Source organism: Atractosteus spatula, chromosome 11 (genome assembly GCF_055471065.1).
Source record: "Atractosteus spatula isolate fAtrSpa1 chromosome 11, fAtrSpa1.hap1, whole genome shotgun sequence".
Taxonomy (NCBI): domain Eukaryota; kingdom Metazoa; phylum Chordata; class Actinopteri; order Semionotiformes; family Lepisosteidae; genus Atractosteus; species Atractosteus spatula.
In genome coordinates, this window is record NC_142716.1 from 34,613,223 (window position 1) to 34,633,062 (window position 19,840).

The window sequence follows — 19,840 nt, forward strand, 5'->3', positions numbered from 1 at the left end:
TGATTTTACTGTGGACCCAGTGTATTAGCAGTGTGATGTTACTGTGGACCCAGTGTATTAGAAGTGTGATGTTACTGTGGACCCAGTGTATTAGCAGTGTGACTTTACTGTGGACCCAGTGTATTAGCAGTGTGATGTTCCTGTGGACCCAGTGTGTTAGCAGTGTGATGTTACTGTGGACCCAGTGTATTAGCAGTGTGACTTTACTGTGGACCCAGTGTATTAGCAGTGTGATGTTACTGTGGATCCAGTGTGTTAGCAGTGTGACTTTACTGTGGAACCAGTGTATTAGCAGTGTGACTTTACTGTGGACCCAGTGTATTAGCAGTGTGACATTACTGTTTTACTCCATCTGGCATCTGAAAGCTGCTTATTTCTCGTTAGCACCTCGGATTCTGTACTAGAAGCACAGGGTATAAGGCAGGACGCACATTGGCTACAGGATGCCAGTACATCACACACACAAGTACACATGGTCAATTTAGAAACATCAGTTAACCCAGCTGTCTTATCCTTGAGAACTGTATGAAAACTGGATCACTTGAAGAAAACTCGCACAGACTAAGGAGAAACATGCAAACTCCACACAGAAGGTACCCAGGCTGGAATTAAAACCTAGATACAGCATCGCTAACCACCACAGCACAGTATCACCCTCACAAATCATTCTTTTCTAATTTATTCTTGTAATATGCTTGCTCTCTAGCTCTTACCAGCACTGTACCGTTCACAAATTATGCTGCTTCTCCTGCTCTGGTCTATTTGATTAAACGTCCTCAAGTTCCCTGGTTTCCATTCGACACGTTCTGCCCATGTGAATGTGTCCCTCTAGTGGTGATCTGGTGCATTGCAACATGTTAACGGGCTTTATTTCCCAGTCAGACCTTCACCTGATGCCTGACCCTGATGCTTTAAGTTGCTTTGTTATGAATTTTAGTCCACAAATAATAGGCTTAAATGTATTTGAGTTTTGTAATCTGTAAGAAACAAGACAGACAGAAAATAGGAACGTACACGGGACAAACACTGGGTTTGAATTAATTAACACTGAATTCTTCAAAAATCTCTGTCCATACCGAAGGATAAAAGTTGTAGGATAAAAGCAAGTCAGCTAAGAATAAGAACAGCCTTTGAGTTTGATTTGTTGTTCTTGCTTCATATTCGTGGCCATCCTGAAGAGGAACTGTACCACACTGCTCAAGTTTACCATCTGTGACTCTGCAGCCCCTTGCAGGTTTTAAAGCAAGTCACCATGACCTCACAGGGTGAACAGAACAAAATGTGTTTTGAAATCCCATGCAGCTGGGTTACAGTGCACCCTAGTGTCTTTTTCCTACTGCGCCACTTAAGGAATTTTACCCTAAGATGCAGGGTTTAATCGTATTCTATTTTTAAATAATTTGACACGCATTTTTATCTGAATTGGAAAGCTTAAAAGAACTGGGGGGAAAAACTGATTCAGATCAAACGATTATTGCGTGTAACAGTAAAAACAAATCAGTGCCTCAGTTTTCATTAATCAAGCAACACATTCAGTAACTGCTTAAAAGAGCTGAGTCATATTACTCACACCTAAGTGCACACCTAAGTCTTTCAGCTTGAGAAAGAACGGATGATGTGGTGTTTTTGTACAAGAGAATTAATACTGACATCCCACAGAGACTGTTAGAGGTGATCGAGCCATGATGGAGCTTGTATGAATGCTATCTCTACAGTCTCAGACTTCATGCCTTCACAGTGCCACTGTAGTGGTGTCATCAGCAGATATACTGTAGTGTGCTGAATATCAATAATATAAAACAATGTTCTTTAGCATGTTTCTAATGACAGAGTGAGAGACAGGTGTGGCAAGGCAAGAAAACTTGGATCTCAGAGTCTGTTTTATTTGAACCAAACTGCTACCTTCTCGGGAGGTGGTCTCAGTTCTTCTGATCAGAAAGAAACTGAGCTTGGGTCATCTTGCTTTTGTGCTTTGCGTTTTCTGGGGCAGCTTTTCACAGGAACAGCATGCAAAGGTGAGGGTGTGCCTCTGCTCATGTTGCAGAAGCATTAGGACTGCCTGTGCAAGGCTGCTGTCTTCGTGGCATCATTCATTTTCTTTGAGAACATTTTTTCAAACTAGTAGTAGTTCTACAACAGAGAATGTGTGTTTCTGTGCAATCACAGTTTTGCAGAATCCTTTTATAGTGGTAAAAAATTGACCACAATGATGATTCAATAAATTAGTTAACAATAGCGCCCATGGTGATACATTTACTTGTACATAGCTACAGATATACCAGACAACAAGACCATTACTTCTCCATATCGTCTCCAAAGCCGTTTGGGCATGTCTCTCATTCACACACCAAAGCACTGAACGTGGTGTAATAATAACCTGCACCAAATTCCTCAGCCTGCGGCGCTTTACAGTAGTCTGCAGCTTGCCTGCTGGACAGCTGCTCCGTTAAGGAATTACAGAGATGGAAGCCACTAGGGGCCAGATCAGGGCTGTGAGGTGGCTGGTCCAGAACGTCTCACTCGTAACAATGTGGACACTCGTGGATGTGGTCGGCACACCAGTGTGCGGCCGGACATCGTTGTGCAGGAAAAAGAGGTCCTGGTGCTACCAGCCCAGGACTTTTTGCATGAATGCCCTCCAGCAACAGTCCAGTGTGTCCCACACAGGGGCAAGAACAAATGGCATAGACTCTGTGTGTAACTGCCTCCTGGATTAGCAAGCTAGTGTGTGTTAGCAGCTAGGAGGAAAAGGGCTACTAGTCTGTGTTTAGGCTCTTACAGAGTAAGAGCTCTGAAAGGTGTGAAGAGAGTCTGTGTCCAGGCTCCTGTAGAAAAGACAGTGAGTGAATGCGCAGAAGTGAATCGGTATGGAGAGTCTGTATAAGCACGGGTGAAGTCCTATGGGCTCCTGTGCTTTAACCTCACCAGACCAGTGTCCAGTCTCAGTGGCAGAAGGATTATGGTGAGGAACAGATGATTAGTGAAAGAGTTCAGAGTCACTTGGGTAGAATATCCTAGTGTTTAGTTGTGATTAAAACTGAGTGTAAAGTTTTAAGGGACCAGGGTCTCTTTGTATATAAGTGACGCGTTAATAACTATTGGAATCAATAGACATGGAGGTATTGAGACAGTCTTCCTAAAACTGACTGATGATGGAAGGTTTAACCTGAAGAGTGGAAGAGGAATTATAGTGACTTTACTATGGAAATCCTCTGTGAGCAGAACAACAGAACAGTGTACTGTGATGGCTTCTCCGAAAGGGGACCAGAGGAACATCATGGAGCCCGGAGGGACTTCACAAGACTGACAGGCCACTCATAGACAAAAGTTTCCCAGTGACGCTCTGACTGTGAATTGCCTTCCATGATTCAGGCCTTGGCTTCACCACACGGTTCCTTGCCTTTTTTAAAAGCTGCCTTCTCTCCTCTGTCCTGATTATTTTCCACAAAGACCTCTGTGCATCTTAATTTCAGGGTGTCTCTGGGCCTCTGAAGGAGGTGAAGGAAACTGGCTTTATGTTTTTATCGTCGAGTCAGCATGAGCTGCAGTTGTAACTGCCACTCACACATAAATGGCTAACTGGTTTTCTCTCCCTTTCCAAAAAATAAACAGTATTTTCTATTATTATCCCAGCGATGACTAAATCCACTTTGACAGTATGTTATGCGGTCCTGGCTGGCAAACAGAAGTGGGCTATTAAACAGCCTCCCCTGTGTAAGTGCTCACTGAGCACTGTTCCCCCACAAACCTTTCTTTCCAAATTGCACAGCTTTCTGCCTGAGCAAACCGCAGCTGTCAGGAGGAAAAGGAGAAATAAGTGAAACCAGAGCTACTGCACTGACACCCAAATCCCCAGATACCTGCTAAAAGCAAACACCAAGTAGCTGTCTCACATAGGAGCCTGTGGATAACAGAGAAGGATATTTAATTAAGACTACTCGAGCATAGAGAACAATCTCCTTCACATGCCCCCTGCAGGATTAGCAAACCTTGGCTGATAAGATCTTTTTGGAGGAAGTTCCCCTTGCAAGATCATTAGCTTCACTGTGTGAGACTCTCTCATGCAAACAGACGCACACACAGGTCACACCAGCATATGCACAGCAGCGACGCATGACAAAAGAACTAGAGAAGACTCCCATTACGTAGCAGTGTGATCCATTTCGGGTTCACGCCACTCCAGGCAGCCTTAGTGGTTTGAGAAATTCATGGACACATGTGAAGTTCTAGTAACATTAAATTAACTGCTTTTCTGCGTTGTCAGTACTGTAACGCATACGGCAGACATTGCAGGTTGTGCGAGCCGGCTTACCAGCGCGGTGACGTCACCGCCCTTCCCTGTGAATAGCAGGGACCGCAGCCGCCGGGCTGAAGGGAGATTTCCCTTTGGCTCAAGAGGCTGGGTCCCTGTTGAGTGACGCCAGAGGCCGGGGTTCGAGTCCCTAACGGTGGGGGGCCGACCTGAGATGGCAGGGATGAGGGCGCATACCCACGTGAACCCGAGAGTGCTACAGTACAATGTGTAGTGTACATTATTAACTACAATGCAGTTAAGTAACATTACATTAAAAGGGTACTGAGAGGGGTAAAAAAAAACACTGTGAGTCAGTGCATTATGCTGATCTGAGCCCTGTATAGACTGTCAAACATTTATACAGCATGTAGTACTTCTCATCCATAACATGAATCTATGGAGAAAGGGCATCTTTCAAAGCATTTGGTTCTGCTATGAATTTATTTTGATCATTAAAATTTTTCTCTTGAAATCATCGTGTAAACTTATTTGTTCTTAAAGATAATCTCATTGATATCAACATAGATACAAAATATAGACCTAATTATTTCTCGTTTGTTATGAACAGGCTATTCAAGAAGGCAAAATGTCGTTCAAGATCGGTCCACATTCTTGTCCAGTGCTAGTGGGTTATGTGGGTATTCATCATCAGATAATGATAGATGCCAATGTTATGTAGTGTAGAAAGTAGTAAAGTGAATGTTTGAAATTCAGTTTCCATTATGAAGTGTTTTTTTTTCCCTTACTAAAGATCATGACAACTCCACCTACGCTAAACATGAGAATCACCGAGCTCAAGCCCCAGATGAGCTCGGGCCTACTTGCCGTAACACCGCCTGCCTCGTCTGACTTTCCGTAGCCAGACACTCCGCCTCCCGACGGCGCAACTATATAACCTCTGGCCGCAGAATAGAAAGAGGCGGAGATTGTGGGTGTTGATTTTTCAAACTTCACTTACAGCTGACAGTCACACTTAGGAACAGGTGAGAGAATTCGCAAAAAAAAAAATACTGGTTGGATGTGTAAGTCGTCTAAATGTTATTCGTTTATTCGTTTAGTCGTTATGTGCAAGCGACTGTCTTTACAGAAGTCGAGTTAGATAGGTTCGCTAAATGATGTGTATTTCTGTTGCTGCTGTTGTTCTGTCTTTGGATTGACCTTCGTCGTAAATGAACTGGTCGAAGTTCATGGAGGTGAACATCATGATCACAAGGATATGGCGAAGGATTTTCAAGGTCATTGTCGTTTGCTGCCGAATCCTGCGCTTGTTTCTATAGGGATGCCGCACAGAGATAAACATTACAAACGGGACAGAATGCTATAAAATGCACAAAATCTAGTAATTTCTCGCTCTTACCCAAAGCCCTTTTCTATTCAGTTTTTTTCAGACAGTAAGGCGCACATTAAAAGCGTTGAACGACCAGCTCGCATTTTACAGAAGAACTGATGCAACGTGCTGTAATGTAGCTCTGCAGTGTACAGTACATAAAGTCCGTCAGTCTTTTCCCTGTATATCGTTATACTGTCCTAACACTTTACCTCCCAGGCGCATTTTTTGCAGTTTTTCTTCCCTCATTGAGCCAACTAGTTAGCCTCTTGTGTTTATATTTAAGTACTGTATCTCGATAAACATCTCGGATTATGGATCTCGCCCATTAAAAGTGTGGAGTGCATTACTAGCATATCGCTTTATCATGGTTGCAGTGGGCTACAGTGTAGTCAGAGAAGACGCGGTAAGAGTGCTTTATATGCCTCCGTGGACCTTACTATTGTACACGAACAGGTCTGATTTGAATAAATAATGCGTCTTGGGTGTATGTGTGTGTGTATGTCCCGCCTTGTGCCCACTGCCTCCTGCCCTGGGCCATCGTCACCCTGAGCTGGGTAAAAGCGGTTGGTGAAAGAGATGTGATGGAATTATTTCAAATGGAGGTCAATGATAGTAGTTATTACAATATTCACTAGGAATTACACCCAAAAATTAAATGTAGTGAAAGGATTATGGAGTGTTTTAGTCAAAATGTGGCTTAACCCACTTGGCTGAGGGCTGACCTCCTGACCAGAGGACGAGGAGGATAGGACCCCCGTACAGTGAGTGAGGAGTGACCAGGGGGCAGCTGCAGAGGTGGCGATGGGATGCAAAAAGACGCATGCAAGGGAGAGAAGGCAATGACATATAGTGTTTCTAATGTTTTAGTTAGCTGATGTGTGGTGAGCGTTCTGGCGCACTATGGCTGCCATCGCATCATCCAGGTGGGGCTGCACACTGGGGGTGGTGGAGGGGAGTCCCCATTACCTGTAAGGCGCTTTGAGTGGAGTGTCCAGAAAAGCCCTATATAGGTGTAAGCAATTATTATTTAATAATGTTTTAGGTGAGTAAATTATGTCAGGAGTGATTAAAAATTACTGACAGCTGAGTCCAATTGAACTTGGCTGTTGTCATCCCTCCTGAACTGGTCTGGTTAAAATATATAGGGCTACATGCATAATGGCATGCACAGAAAAAATTGATATGCTGGATGGTGATGTATCCATTTTACAGCAAACGGAACAAGAGAACAAAAAGTTCAGTATGTGGAGCTTAACCGAGGATATTGTTTTGCAAAATCTGTTTTTAAGCACTGATATGCGATCGTGTAACCGATACAAGGCCTTGCCAGCCTTGAGCTTTTTAAAAATTTTCTCTCTCATTTCTCTTTGCTCCCGTCTGACATTCTTTCCATTTCTGTTCCTGTCTGTCTGCCCCTCCTCCTCCTGGGGGGCTTGTGTGTGTGTTGTGTTGTGTTGTGGGTAGGCGTCTCTGTCCGGGAGTGACGGCTCTGTCTTTGGCAGGTTTCGGGTTCAGCATGGTGGTGTTGTCCAAGGAGTACGGTTATGTGCTGCTGACCGGTGCCGCCAGCTTCGTCATGGTCGCACACCTGGCCATAAATGTCGGCCGCGCACGCAAGAAGTACAAAGTGGAGGTGAGAGTGGGGGGGTCAATGAAGATATCTTACAGACCTCTCGGTTTTGTCACTTGGGGAAAAAAGTAAAAATAAGATTATTGGCACTGCAGTAGGGTAAGGGTTGGAATCAGAGTCTGTTCTAGTGCAGTGTTTCTCAATCCTGGCCTAGGAGTACCTCTTGATTAATTATGCTTATTGAATTGACCTTTTGTTTTTTTTTAATGCCTAAACTGCACTCAGTCTCTAAAGTAATGTTTTTATGCACCTTATTACCAAGGAACGTTGGTAGAAATGACTGTACTTGCTTCAAATTAATTTAAAACTTATAGAAAAAGCTGGTTTTCTGTAGCTTTCTAAAGAACGTTGATCTTTTTTATCATTTAGTGATGTACAGACACAGGCGATACTGACGCTCAGACTCTTGGACTGTCGGCATTCTTAGCGCTGTTCAGACTGATTTGATAAATTCCACCTTGGAACAAAAAACGTTCATTATAGGAGTTATGAAACCCAACTTGATACATCTGCATAGAGTTAATGCCAATATTTAACTACCACTTACTATTGGAGAGTGGAAGATGATTTTTTACACGTAAATAGTGTAGTTGAAGGTTCAATAAATAAGCTTAACTGATGGAGAGCTCAGCTGCAGTGGAATAAGGGAACTCCAGTACCAGCACTAGGACATGCTGATCTAGGGGGTCATTGCCATTACACGGAATAATAATAGACAGTCCTGTGCCATACAAACCCAAAAAGTGCCCTATTTATGTTTGGGGAAAACAAATTGTTCACCTTGTGGCAGACCTTAAGTGAGCTCTTCTTTGATGCTTTGTAAACTACTGCTGTATGTCCCATGTTATGCCTTCAGAGGATTTCTAAACATGAAAAGGTCTTATTTTCCAGGACCAACGGTAATGGGTATTTCTTGTCGAAGGTGTCGGGAATTGGTAGTGCTTGTCGTCTCACCAGTGGTAGTTGGCATTGTCAAGTTGGGGATGCCAATACGCAACTTCCAGGATGGCTCTTACTGTAAGAACAAAAATCAGCGTGGTTGTGCTAAATCCTCACCTAGTCTGTCTCGGTAGTCAATCTGACTGTCTGAATGAAATGTCCATGCATGGGAAATGGCACACAGGTTTTAACATTTCAGCTTCCCCATTGGGCAGCCATTTGTCCTCTAATGGGAGATGCAGCAGTTTGATAGTAGGAACAAGTAATAGGTTTATTCCATGCTGAAAAAAAGAAGAAAGAGAACGCAACGTTTCGGCCGTGGAGCCTTCTTCAGGTGTGAGTTTGATAGTAGTGTGTGCATCTGATATGGTCTCCACAGGTGTCTGAGAGCTTCATCGTCTTGATGGCAATGTAATGGAATTAAAACAAATAACAGCTTTCTTCCCCTGATACTACAATGATAATAATAATAATGATAATGATAATGTTGCTTTATTAGCCCCATACAATTTCTTGCATTAGAAATTTGTCTTTTCGCATACCCCAGCTTGCTCTCCATGAGACACAGACACATGGACAGGGAGAGAAGCCTGGGGTCAGAGCACAGGGTCAGCCATTGTACAGCGCCCCTGGAGCAGCTAGGGCCAAGGGTCTTGCTCAGGGGCCCCACGGAGTAGGATTCCTCTGCCGGCTGCAGGATTTGAACCGGCAAACCTTCCAGCCACAGGCGCAGATCTTTAGCCACAGAGCCACTGCTCCGGCCCCAGGAGGCTGTTAACGGACGAGTAAAGTAAACCTCTTGTCAGAGGAGTGCTTTGTGCAGCTGACGGAAGTGAATGTAAGAAAGGTCTAGCCACCGGTCTGGTCATTGATTTAAAAGGGCTTTACTCAGTCAAGACCGACTGTAGGCAGACAATTCATTTTAATAAGACCTGCCCATTGTAAGAATGAAGAGGAGAGATTGACAATTTGTGTGCTTAGAAAATTAATGTTAACTACTTAATTGGTTTTCTGTCAAATTACGCTCAAATGATTTCTAATAAAACTGATGATTCTATTTTTAAAATAGCATTTTTTTTTCTGTGCTAATGACTGAAAGAGCCCTTTTACTGCGCAGGTCTCTGCAGATATAATTGCGGAGAGCAGTACTGATGTTTACAGATGCTTAGGAAATGCACCCTGATGCCCCTCATGCGTATCTGCCAGAGCACATGTAATTTGCATACAGTGTGCGAAAGAAAAGCGCTGACAGACTCATTTCCCAGGTCCCTATTCTCTCGTGGACTCAGTATTGTCTGCTCCATACGGAGCTGCTGAAATGAAAGCTCAGCAGCTGTTGCAGGGATAGGAGTGGTGTGTGTGTGTGTGTCTCATTCCTGTGCCTAACAGCTTCAGGACATAGCCTTTCAAAACTGGAAAAGGTGAAGCCCCTTGTCCACAAATTGAAGCAAAAAAGGTTTTCTTGATTTGGGGAAAAAAAGTGATAACTTGAGCATCTGTTCCACTCTGTACTTGTAATATTATAAGTCAAGAACTCATTCCTAATGAAAGTAATCAACCAGTTTCCTGAGATTTGTTTTTTTAGGTTTGTTAGTTCTACTTAATTGTTAATTTTGCCTAATTTTAATATTAAACAATATGTACAGGGAGCTTTGATCAGTACTGAATGGTGCACTGATTAATTTCATAAACGGAACAATGAGAAATATTGCCCCCCCTGGTGCAATTGTCATTTGCCACATATATTGGTTGTTGATACAGTAGGTGTGTCTGCCTTGGACTTTGCTGTTGATTGTCCTTCATTACAGTCAGCTGCCTATCGCCTCCTCCCCTAGACCAAACAAAACACACATCAGTATAAAAACCAACACTGTTCCTATTTTAAAGGCCAAAGGAGTAGCCTGTGGAAAACGATAAAATACGAATGCTTACATATCTCCGTTCTGGAGGATTTAAAAGTTTGCGGATGTGTTTGTCTGGAACTGTCCTGCTACAGAGAGTGGGAGTGAACAGACCCCTTTTGCAGTGTTTCTGCTCTGGGTGGCCAGTGAGCACCCAGGTGAAAGATCTGAAGTGGGCCTGTCACTGGTTAAAGAGAAGGGGACAGCATTGTGCTGACTTGTCACATTAACACAGCTCTTGCATTTGTAAAATGTTCTTCCATAATTGCCGCTGAGAGTGCAGTTTGGTATTCTACAGATGTAACACATTTAAAGGCAAATGTGCACTGTCTTGTAAACATTACAAGTGAAATGCCTCGGATTGAACAAGAAATGTTGAACAGAAAAGGTTAGGAGGATGAGAAAAATCTGGATTACAGTCTCCAGGCTGGGAATCCACTGATAGTCCCTCCTAAAATGAAATCGGAACAAATCTTTTTTTGCCTTTTTTTTTCCCCCAAAACATCATTTTGTATACTGGTGGCTTACAATGTGCTCTTAATTAACTTTTGTGATTTAAGTGCAATTTCCTAAGATTGCAATGCTAGTGTGTTGGATTTAGACAATCCTGCTGTATAGTACCAGTTTTTTTCCTGATTGTGTAAAACCGGTAGACAAAACGTTCAAGAGCATTAATTGGAAGGAACTGCATCATTTTGGAATAACTGTAATGTTATGTGTTTCAACATTAATGCGCGTCTCTCTGGCTCTGACAGTACCCTCAGATGTACAGCGATGATCCTGAGAATGGCAACATCTTTAACTGCATTCAGCGTGCTCACCAGAATACGTACGTATGGCACTGCACGGGGTTCTCCTGAGCTGCATTTACCAGTGAGCTTTGTCAGACGTTCCCAGGGTTCCTGCTACAGGTGACCTCGGTCACACCTGAGAAATGTTCAGATATTCCCGATGAAGCAAGAGATGTGGGCAAGGGCGTGTGACATCAGTAAGGCAGTCGGATAGGATAGAGCCAAACGCTGCAGGGCTTCGTTCAGCAGTACAAAATAAAAGCTAAAAGAAAATGAGATTTATAGGATTTATTCATCGGGTTGGCACCCTGCCGACAATATCTGAACGTATACCTAGACACTGGAGGGGAAGCAGGTGGTTACTTATTAAGGAGATTACAAACGGCACTAGTAACAATTTTTGTGAAGCCTACCCTGTTCAGTTTATAGTATATGCAGCGTGTTGGATGTTTCATGAAAGCTCAGTTTTTCACAGCTAAATTTATCACTGTATTTGCAGCACACACATACTGTACAGCTTGTGCGCAAATGACTGTTTTGAATGTTTCAAATACAAACATCCGAAATTATGACTACTGAAATGTGAACCTGACTGACTACGGAAATGTGAATTTATAGTGATAAAGCACAAATAACGGGATTTCTGGTAGAAACCCGTAAACAGTAAAGTGTTTTACAACCTATAATCAGTCAGAACTTGTAGGTATTAATTTCCTTAAAGAAAAAGTAAAACCTAAGTGAAGTTATCGTTCAGGGTGGCACAGGGAGGTTATTACTGGTGCTGCTCAGCTCTTGGGTCCCCGGGTTTATTTCTGGTCTGGACTGCTTTATGTGTGGAGTTTGCATGTTCTCCCTGTGCCCATTTGCCCTGTGACAGACGGCTGTCCCATCCCGGCTTCAAGGGTAGGCTCCAGGATCTTGCAACCTTTATCAGGAATAGGAGGATTTCTGATGATGGATAGCTCTGATCTGTTTATGAGCGAGGCTGTTCTTCATTGTCCTAGGAAGCAAGTAGGGATAAAAGCTAAGCCACGTAAGATGAGTGATTTATACTTCAACAATGTTTTAAGTACTTGCATTAGTACATAGAGAGACATGGCTCTAATGCTGATTTTTGAAGACGGGCATGATGTATTCTTTAGCCCGAGTCCGGTTTAATGTACATGGTGCTAAATTTAGAACCAGCTGTAATTTTGAGATTGAAGATCAAGGTGACCAACAGGTGAAGAATTTCAGTAAGCATTTTAATACCTCCCAATGCAGCGGAGCTCGGGCTGGTGCCTGCCATTCCTCTTTTGGCTGTATTCCTGAGATGAAAATCGGACTGCTTCACAGATGATTGTTTCACAATTTCTCAAGAACCAAGTGGGAATTGATTAAAATTGACTCTAATAAAGGCCTTGGAATAGAAGATGTCATGTATTAAACAGAATTGCTTCAGTTTTCTTTTCCTCCCTGGAGTTAAGCAGGGGGAAATTAGATTGTGCGTCAGAAGTAAGCAGTAGAAAATTAGATTTTCTGTTCTGCCTTGGGCCTCACTTGTTTACTAAGCCCTTGTGGTTTTTTTTTCTAGCCTGGAGGTGTACCCCGCCTTCCTGTTCTTCCTAGCCATAGGGGGGCTCCATAACCCGGTGAGTAGTGCTGCACAGTGCTGCCTGTGGCTCCCTGTACAGCTCCAGCTGCGTAGCGCAGGGGTTTCTGATCCTCGTCCTGGGGGCCACACTCCTGCTGGCTCTCATTGCAGCTGAGCTCCTTGACAAATCCTTAATCGAACCAGCAAGTGGCTGCGCTGGAACCTTGGCAAAAAAACAAATTCTTGTCCTGTAAAAGCTAGCAGTCTTAAATTATTTATAATTATACATGTAAACAAAGAGTTCAGATTAAATCTATAATCTGGTCAGTTAAGGGTTCAGTTATATAATTGAGCGGACAGGTGGAACAAAAGCCAGCAACAGGTACTGTATGTGGGTCTCCGAGGCCAGCATTAGCAATCCCTGGTTGAGCAGTTTGGACTGTTTTAGGCCTTATATGCAGCATTCAGCATTAATTCAGCAGGGATCCTGGATGTTTTTTGTGAATCATGGGACACAGGAGAGGCTGGCTTCTGCCACTGTCTTGCTTCATGTCATCAAGCTTTTTGGAAAGCCCTTTGCGTTTTGGATCTGATTCTGCTGAAAGAATGACCTAGCACGTCTGATCTTTGTAATCTTAAACAAGCGAGATTTAGAAAAAAAAAAGAACACGCTGTATGAGAACTGCTTCTGTGAGCAAAGAGCTCAGGACTGTCTGCTCTGGGTTTACACTGCGCATCAGACTTGCAGTATGTCTCCAGTAACTAGGAGAGTGTTTGTGTAAAGCATGTTGCTCCAGCAGAACGTGCCGTGTGAACCCCCTGCTGCAGGGGCTGTCAGTGCGCAGTGACTGTGCTTCACGCTGTGTGTTGTTGCAGCGCCTGGCCAGTGCCCTGGGGATGACCTGGGTTATCAGCAGAGAGGTGTACGCGCACGGCTACTCCACTGGAGGTGAGGCTAGACCACTAAATCTAAACGGTTAAAACGAGCAACAATGCTTTCTTCTCGTGAGGAACCTGGGACCCCTGTTCACTGGGCTTCTCTTTTTCTGCCTGCAGACCCGAAGAAGCGGGCGCGTGGGAGTTTCGGGTCCATCGCACTGCTGGGGCTGGTGGGCATGACAGCCAATTACGGCCGAATCCTGCTGGGGTGGGTCAGGCCCTGCCACCACTGAGCTCCCTCACCTGCACCGCCAGCCTGGAGAGAGACGGATCACGGGGAGACGGGGGGGGTGGGAGGGGAGAGCGGTAGTGAGCACCCACAGGACAGCGAGCAGAGGGCCACTCCACACTGGCCCACGCCCAGTCCTGCCTGCCTGAAACACCTGCCAGCTGAACCTGAGCCGGTTCCTTTAGAGCCTGGGAAATCTACAGGGAACTTGTAAAATGAGTCTTTTCAAAGAACTGTATTGTGAAAATTGTGAACTGGGTAGCAGTGGCGGGACATACATTCCTATGAGCGTGGAAACTAGAGTTCAAAAACATTTTTTTAAACCCCAGGGACAGCCTGTGTGTTCTGTGATGCACCTCACAGTACGTAGTTTTCAGATAGTTGTTTGAATAAGTGAGCTAACTTTATAAGAACATTTTGTATGGCATATTTCTCCTGCAAAGTAAATTAATCCTTCACGTGAGGTAAGATCTGAGGGGATCCTGTGTAGCTTTGGGTCAGAAGAGTGTTTTGGAAGCTTGGTGAGAGACTGGTTTAAAGGAGATCTCCAAATGCACTCATCCTTGGGATACACTGACTATGGACTGGACCAGATTATTGCTTTTGACCCACATGCTGAATGCAAGTTACAACAGGTTTCACAGTGGATTTTTAGAGGGTTGAATAAAAAGGCCTGTGCTGTCAATCAAGTACTTTTTTATGATTTGTGATTGATGCTGGTAACCAGACATTTGGACAGACCCAGTTCTTCATTCCACATTCCTCCTCCTTAAAACGTTGAAGTGATCTGTATGGGGGCCAATTGTAGAACTGAAGGGCAGTGATACTATTAATAAACTGATTGTGGACAGGCAAAGCCAAGTTATCCTGTCCCTGATTTACAGCAGATGATGGCAGGGAATCTCAGATTTTGGGGAAACCTGGAATATTAATCAAGGATTTTAACAGCCTAGGAATGTACGCAGCCCTCTTACCTGTAGCATAGTTGTTTCCTGGTTTGCATTGTTGGCATCACGGTTTCTGAATTGAACTTTTTGAACAATTTTGGTTAATGAGAGCCATTTTTCTTTTGCAGCTTTCAATTTGATGACAAGAATTTAAATACTGAAATAAACCGCTCTTTGTGAGCTAGAAATTGTTCCAAAGGTCTGATTAAGCAAGAGGTTAGTTCCCAATAGCTGTTGGGCAAGGAATTCAGAGCCCTGTTGGACCAAAGTCCAGTAGGGATTTGGGCTCCCAAGGATGTGGGTCAGGTAGTCATTTCCCACAATTTCCCGCAACTAAAAACCTGCTGTGTCTGGTGTCTTCTGCAGCATGGTGCTGAGATACTTCAGCTGGAGGACAGGTACAGCTGCTCTTCGCTCAGCTTTTAGAAGGGGGTGTTGATAGTGCCCTCAGTTCCATCCTCCCCACTCCTCCCTTATCATGAAACTTTAGCATCTCTCTGCAGTTTTACGGTGTTTAATCATGGATGCCAAATGTTGCATTATTAAAAAAATAAATAAATCTTGGTAATAAAAATGAAAAACTCTTAAGTCTTGTTCAGTCTCTTTGTACGTTAGAAGGCTTTCCTTGTATGTCCAGTGTGAGCTTACTGTCGGGAGTGTGTTCTACAACTGATTTCGGAAGCACTCTTTACACTGCAAGATCTTTTGTTAAGGTTTAAATCTGGTCATTTTTCTAACCTTGGACCAGTTTTGTCAGACTGCCTCCACACTAGTGAGTCTCATGCCATTGAATGAAGTCACGTGATTTAAGTGTGTCGTTATTAGTTGGCCCATTAGGAAGGCCTTGGTTTTTCGTAGAGGGAAACGCGTAACTAGCAACCCAATAAATGAGCAGTTGTGAGGTGTGAACCTGGATGGGAGACCTGAGAAAGCTAAGGTTACTGGTGGAAAAGGTGTTAGTGGAACCAGTAGGGTGCGCTCACCTTGTGGTCTGTGTGGGCACTAATGCCCCAGTATACTGTAGTGATAGGGACACTATACTATGAAAAACACACTGTACTTTGGATCAAACATAAAAACAAGGTCCTGACTCTGTGGCCATTAAAAATCCCAGGGCATTGTTAACCCCAGTGTCCTGAGCTATTAGTATTAGAAGAAAGCTACTAAGATAAGAAAGTATTATTAGAAGAAAGCTGCTCTTGCAATATTTCAGATGGAGGAAGGTGACTTTTTTGTCACAGCATTTGTCCCGTTATTTAAACAATTGTTAATTGATAAATTTCCTTGAAAGGAAATTTTAAACTAGTTGAAAAACCAATGGAACGATGAGAAACATGAGGAGGCGCACTGCTTGGCTTTCTATGAAAACCAGAATAGAAAAAAGAAGAAACAAAATATGACGTTTCCAAAGCCAAACATGAACATTTTTTGAAAAAAGCATCCCGAAAGATTCATGTGACTGTGTCTACATTGTTTTCTCTGGGGGGGAGGGTTAATGAAAGAGCCTTGTGAATCAAGAGTGTCTGTCTGCATGTTAGGCAACGGAATACAAATGAACTTTTATGCAAGTGGGATGATTTTTTTTGTTTCTGCATTTTTTAGCCAAATGATTTAATTTCATGTACATTTAAAATTAAAACTGGACCGAGATGAAATCGATCAAGTGTGCTGCTGTGCAGATCTGTCTGACATCAAGACCATCTGGAGTGGCAACATGTTATGAACATCAACAATTTACTCAAAGTCTTCACTTAGTATTGCCTTTCATTATTCAACTTTATACAGCTTACTTAGAGTGACGAGAAACAAGGTTTGTCATTAACAATCTTTAATGTACCTTCATCAGCATCTTCAAAAACCTGATCACAACAATTCCAGGTAAAGGTAAGCACCTAATCCGTCCCATTTACCAATTAGCTGTCTTTGACACAGGTCAGTGTTCCTCCCGACAGATCCATGAAGCTGAAACAATACTTTTTGTGTAAAGATTTATCAAGGCTCTTAACATGGCTAAGTTTCATTAGAATGTCCATCAAAGACTGGTGTTTCTGCATAAACAAAGGAAAACATCACCAGAATATAATGCAAATTGTCGAGACGTTTTGCACAGCAGTGTACAGCATTTCAGATTTGGTTTCTGTTGGTTTTGCCTGAGGATTATTGCATTTACAACAGTGAACCCCCCCCCATCAAGAACTGTAGCGATCCCCATCTTTCGTCCTGTAGAATCTCGGTCCCTCAGTTTTTACAGCTGTGCTAAAGAAGTGGTTAATGACTGAGAAATTAACTCAATCACTGGTCCAATCAAGAGTCTGGCTGGAATATAAACCTGAAGAAGCTCCTGGTGCCCTCTAGGACTGTAAACTCCAGAAGACCTGTTTGGGGTAAGCAAGTTATGATTGACAGGTGGGTTGAAATGTTTTAATCTGAGCATAAAGGCCTTCTGTGTCTCCAGACATGAGCTGCAGTCAGGCTAAGGAATGTGAAAAAATAAAACCTGGTTTACAATTGCTCTCTGTCCCCGGCGTGGGTGTGCATGGTGAGATTACACACCATTGTCCCCCTGAATAAATGAATAGAGCGCCCTGCCTCTGTTAAAGGCGATAAGCTCTTTTGTAGTCCCTTCCTGTTTCTGAAGCTGAATTCCGGGTGGAAGAAGTCAATAAAATGGTCCATCGCCTGCCATCTCACCTCCTTTGTGGCTACCCGGCTCTGCAGGAGTGGGGGACGCGCGCTGTCCTGGCTCCTCACTGCCGAGGAGCCCCCAGTCTCGGAGCAGGGCGAGTCGATCGGCTGGGCGGGTGGAGAAGTAGGCCTGCTGCTTCTCAGAGTATCGCTCTGCGGGGGCTACGACGTCCCGGTAGCTCCAGTCCTGCCAGCAGGTGTTGAATCTCTCCAGCAGCCGGATCCGCTCTTCGCGAGTGGGTACGCAGTCCGGGGGGTCCCTCTGCTCCAGCCCGGCTGCTCCCACCCCCGGGAACACCAGCAGGGCACGGATGGCAAACCAGCCGCCAAACCGGGGGTGCACGCACACACCGAACATTTTCTGCAGCAGCACAGAGAGGGGGGGGGGGACAGGGAGTGAGACACGCAGATGGGTAGACAAACTGACTTCAGGAACTCCCTCACGGCTCAGTTCCGAACGCGCTTGCTGGCACACACCAGCCTCTGCCTCCCAATATCTCTGGAACGTCTCTGCTCTCTAGAGCCACCTGCCTCTTTCAACAACCGTTCCAGCACCACCCGGGTGCCAAAAATGTTAACTGAACGTATAAGACGAGATACATAATAACTATAACAGTCACAGGAACTGAAGAGTGAAAGCAGGGTAAAACCAAGCTGTGCCTCAACAAATACAATTAACTTGTATTAACTGCAAAACTGTATTGGGTTGGACAATTTGCGTCTTGAGTTTTAGAAAGTAACTGAGGCACAGTAGGGACATCCCTATGTCATTGGTTGAGGATGATCTAGTATTTTGGCTCATTTATACTCACCAGAGCAAAGTCTTGAGCACAGGAAAGAAAAATATTTTTTTTCCTTCTCGTCACTAAAACAAGATGTGCGTGTGTCAAATTCAGGAAGATTCTCGCGCTAAAGCCGAGAAATGCTCCTCTTTACGCTGGGTAATTATGTATGTTTGTAACACAAACTAAACCAAAAGCATGAAGATGGACAGCAGAGCTGGAGACTCTCCCTGTCTGCATTCGACAGCCCCCTTCTGGACCACCTGTGTCCTCCTGACACGCCGGCGTACTCACCTTGTTCCCCCAGGGGTTGTCAGCAACATCCCGCTGCTGGTAGTAGTACGCTGCTCCGGCCACATGGGCGGCGGTCTGGGCCAGAAACTTGGGCTTCCGGTTGGGCAACATCTCATAGTCATAGCTGATCTCTACCTGCTGTCCCGGGAAACACTGCAGCCGGGCAGGGAGGGGAGAGGACAGAGGAGTTACACTGGGGGTGGGGGGCCACAGAATATCTGCCTGCTCTCCCAAAGAATTTGATCAGGCTGTTTTGTAGAGGATCCTTGGAAATCTGCTATACAGAGACAACAATACACAACTCCAGAGAAGAAGCTAAGCCCAGCCCTGACCCTGAACCTCAGTTCTCTCTACGTGTTCGGCAGCGCCTCTCGATGGGCTGTGCAGGTGCGCTCGGGCACCGGGGGTACCTGGGCGACGGCGCGGGGGAGGTAGTGTGCCACGCACTGGTCGATGGGGTCCCTGACACTGCCGCACGCCTGGCTCCTCAGGAAGGGAAGGAAGGTGGATTCGAACATGGCGGGCGTGCTCAGCACCACCGCGGCCAGCGTGTCGCTGGGGTGGCCGAGGTGCAGCGAGGGCGGCAGCACTGCATTGTACCAGCCCACCTGCCAGGACGACACAAACACAAACCGTGAGCTCACGCCGGACACAGGTCCCTCCACACGGCTGTCTGGAGCAGTTTCAAGCTTTAGAGAATGCAAGGTAACAGGCTCCAGGGGCTGAATGCTTCCTGCAGCTTTGGAGTAATTATCCATAGAGAGAAATGGATACAAATATCCAAAGCACATGGAAGGCTGTTCACTTATCTGCCTTTATCAGCACAATTAGTGCACAGGCTCCTAGCCTGTAAAACCTCAAATGAATCAATCTGCTGTGATTGATCATTTTTATCAAGTGCATTTACAACCGGTCCTTCATCTGCAATCATTGATTCTTTGTGCTAAATGCTAGTTGGTTCATAGGAAAGTCATTTGCTGTCCCTGTTAGGGACCCCTCTCCCAGACAGCACAACTGAAGGTGTTTCAAGAACATTCAAGAAAGTATAGACTAATACATTTCTTAATCTGTCACAATTTCCTTTATTGTGGATAACAATCGCGTGTTCTCCATTCATACAGAAAAAAAAACAGCTTAAGCACTTTAATATTTGCCACATAAAAATGAAAACAAAATCAACAAAAAAGAGGAAAAATTTTTATTCCATTACAGTGAACTAGCACAAACTTTAGGAAATTCGTTTTAGGAATCTTTTTGTGGAAAAGATGTCATTACATTGGAGACACTAATCAAAACGCGTCTATGTACTATTATTTATCGCATTCAAGTCAGGTTTTTTGCAGCAGTACCCGCAGCCCTCACTGTCTTCATTGAGCTCTACCTGTAAAGGATAAACCTCGAAGCCAAGGGGAGTCAGAACTTCACGTAACCTCCCCTCCACGATTTCAACATTGGATCCAAACTCCGCCATAACATTTTCAACCTTAGCGCACTGCACTGTGGTGA

The 19,840-nt window shown here is 44.4% G+C and overlaps 2 protein-coding genes across 3 annotated transcripts; one reads left to right on the forward strand and one right to left on the reverse strand.

The window, feature by feature from the left end:
• Positions 1–5,170: 5,170 nt before the first annotated feature.
• Positions 5,171–15,154, forward strand: mgst3a (microsomal glutathione S-transferase 3a). Of its 2 annotated transcripts, none has more exons than XM_088926732.1 (6): positions 5,171–5,277; positions 7,127–7,257; positions 10,850–10,923; positions 12,459–12,516; positions 13,335–13,407; positions 13,515–15,154. In XM_088926732.1, exons 2-6 carry the CDS (start codon positions 7,141–7,143, stop codon positions 13,628–13,630), a joined length of 438 nt encoding a protein of 145 aa, XP_088782858.1. In that variant the 5' UTR covers positions 5,171–5,277; positions 7,127–7,140; the 3' UTR covers positions 13,631–15,154. The 2 variants fall into 2 exon arrangements, with proteins under 2 accessions (XP_088782858.1, XP_088782857.1); XM_088926731.1 differs by having other exon boundaries at positions 5,243–5,316.
• A 1,230-nt stretch (positions 15,155–16,384) lies between these two features.
• Positions 16,385–19,805, reverse strand: mmachc (metabolism of cobalamin associated C). Its single transcript, XM_088927559.1, has 5 exons — positions 19,716–19,805; positions 18,745–18,942; positions 18,335–18,487; positions 17,265–17,619; positions 16,385–16,948 (listed from the first exon to the last, which is right to left on the reverse strand). Exons 1-5 carry the CDS (start codon positions 19,803–19,805, stop codon positions 16,878–16,880), a joined length of 867 nt encoding a protein of 288 aa, XP_088783685.1. The 3' UTR covers positions 16,385–16,877.
• Positions 19,806–19,840: the final 35 nt, after the last annotated feature.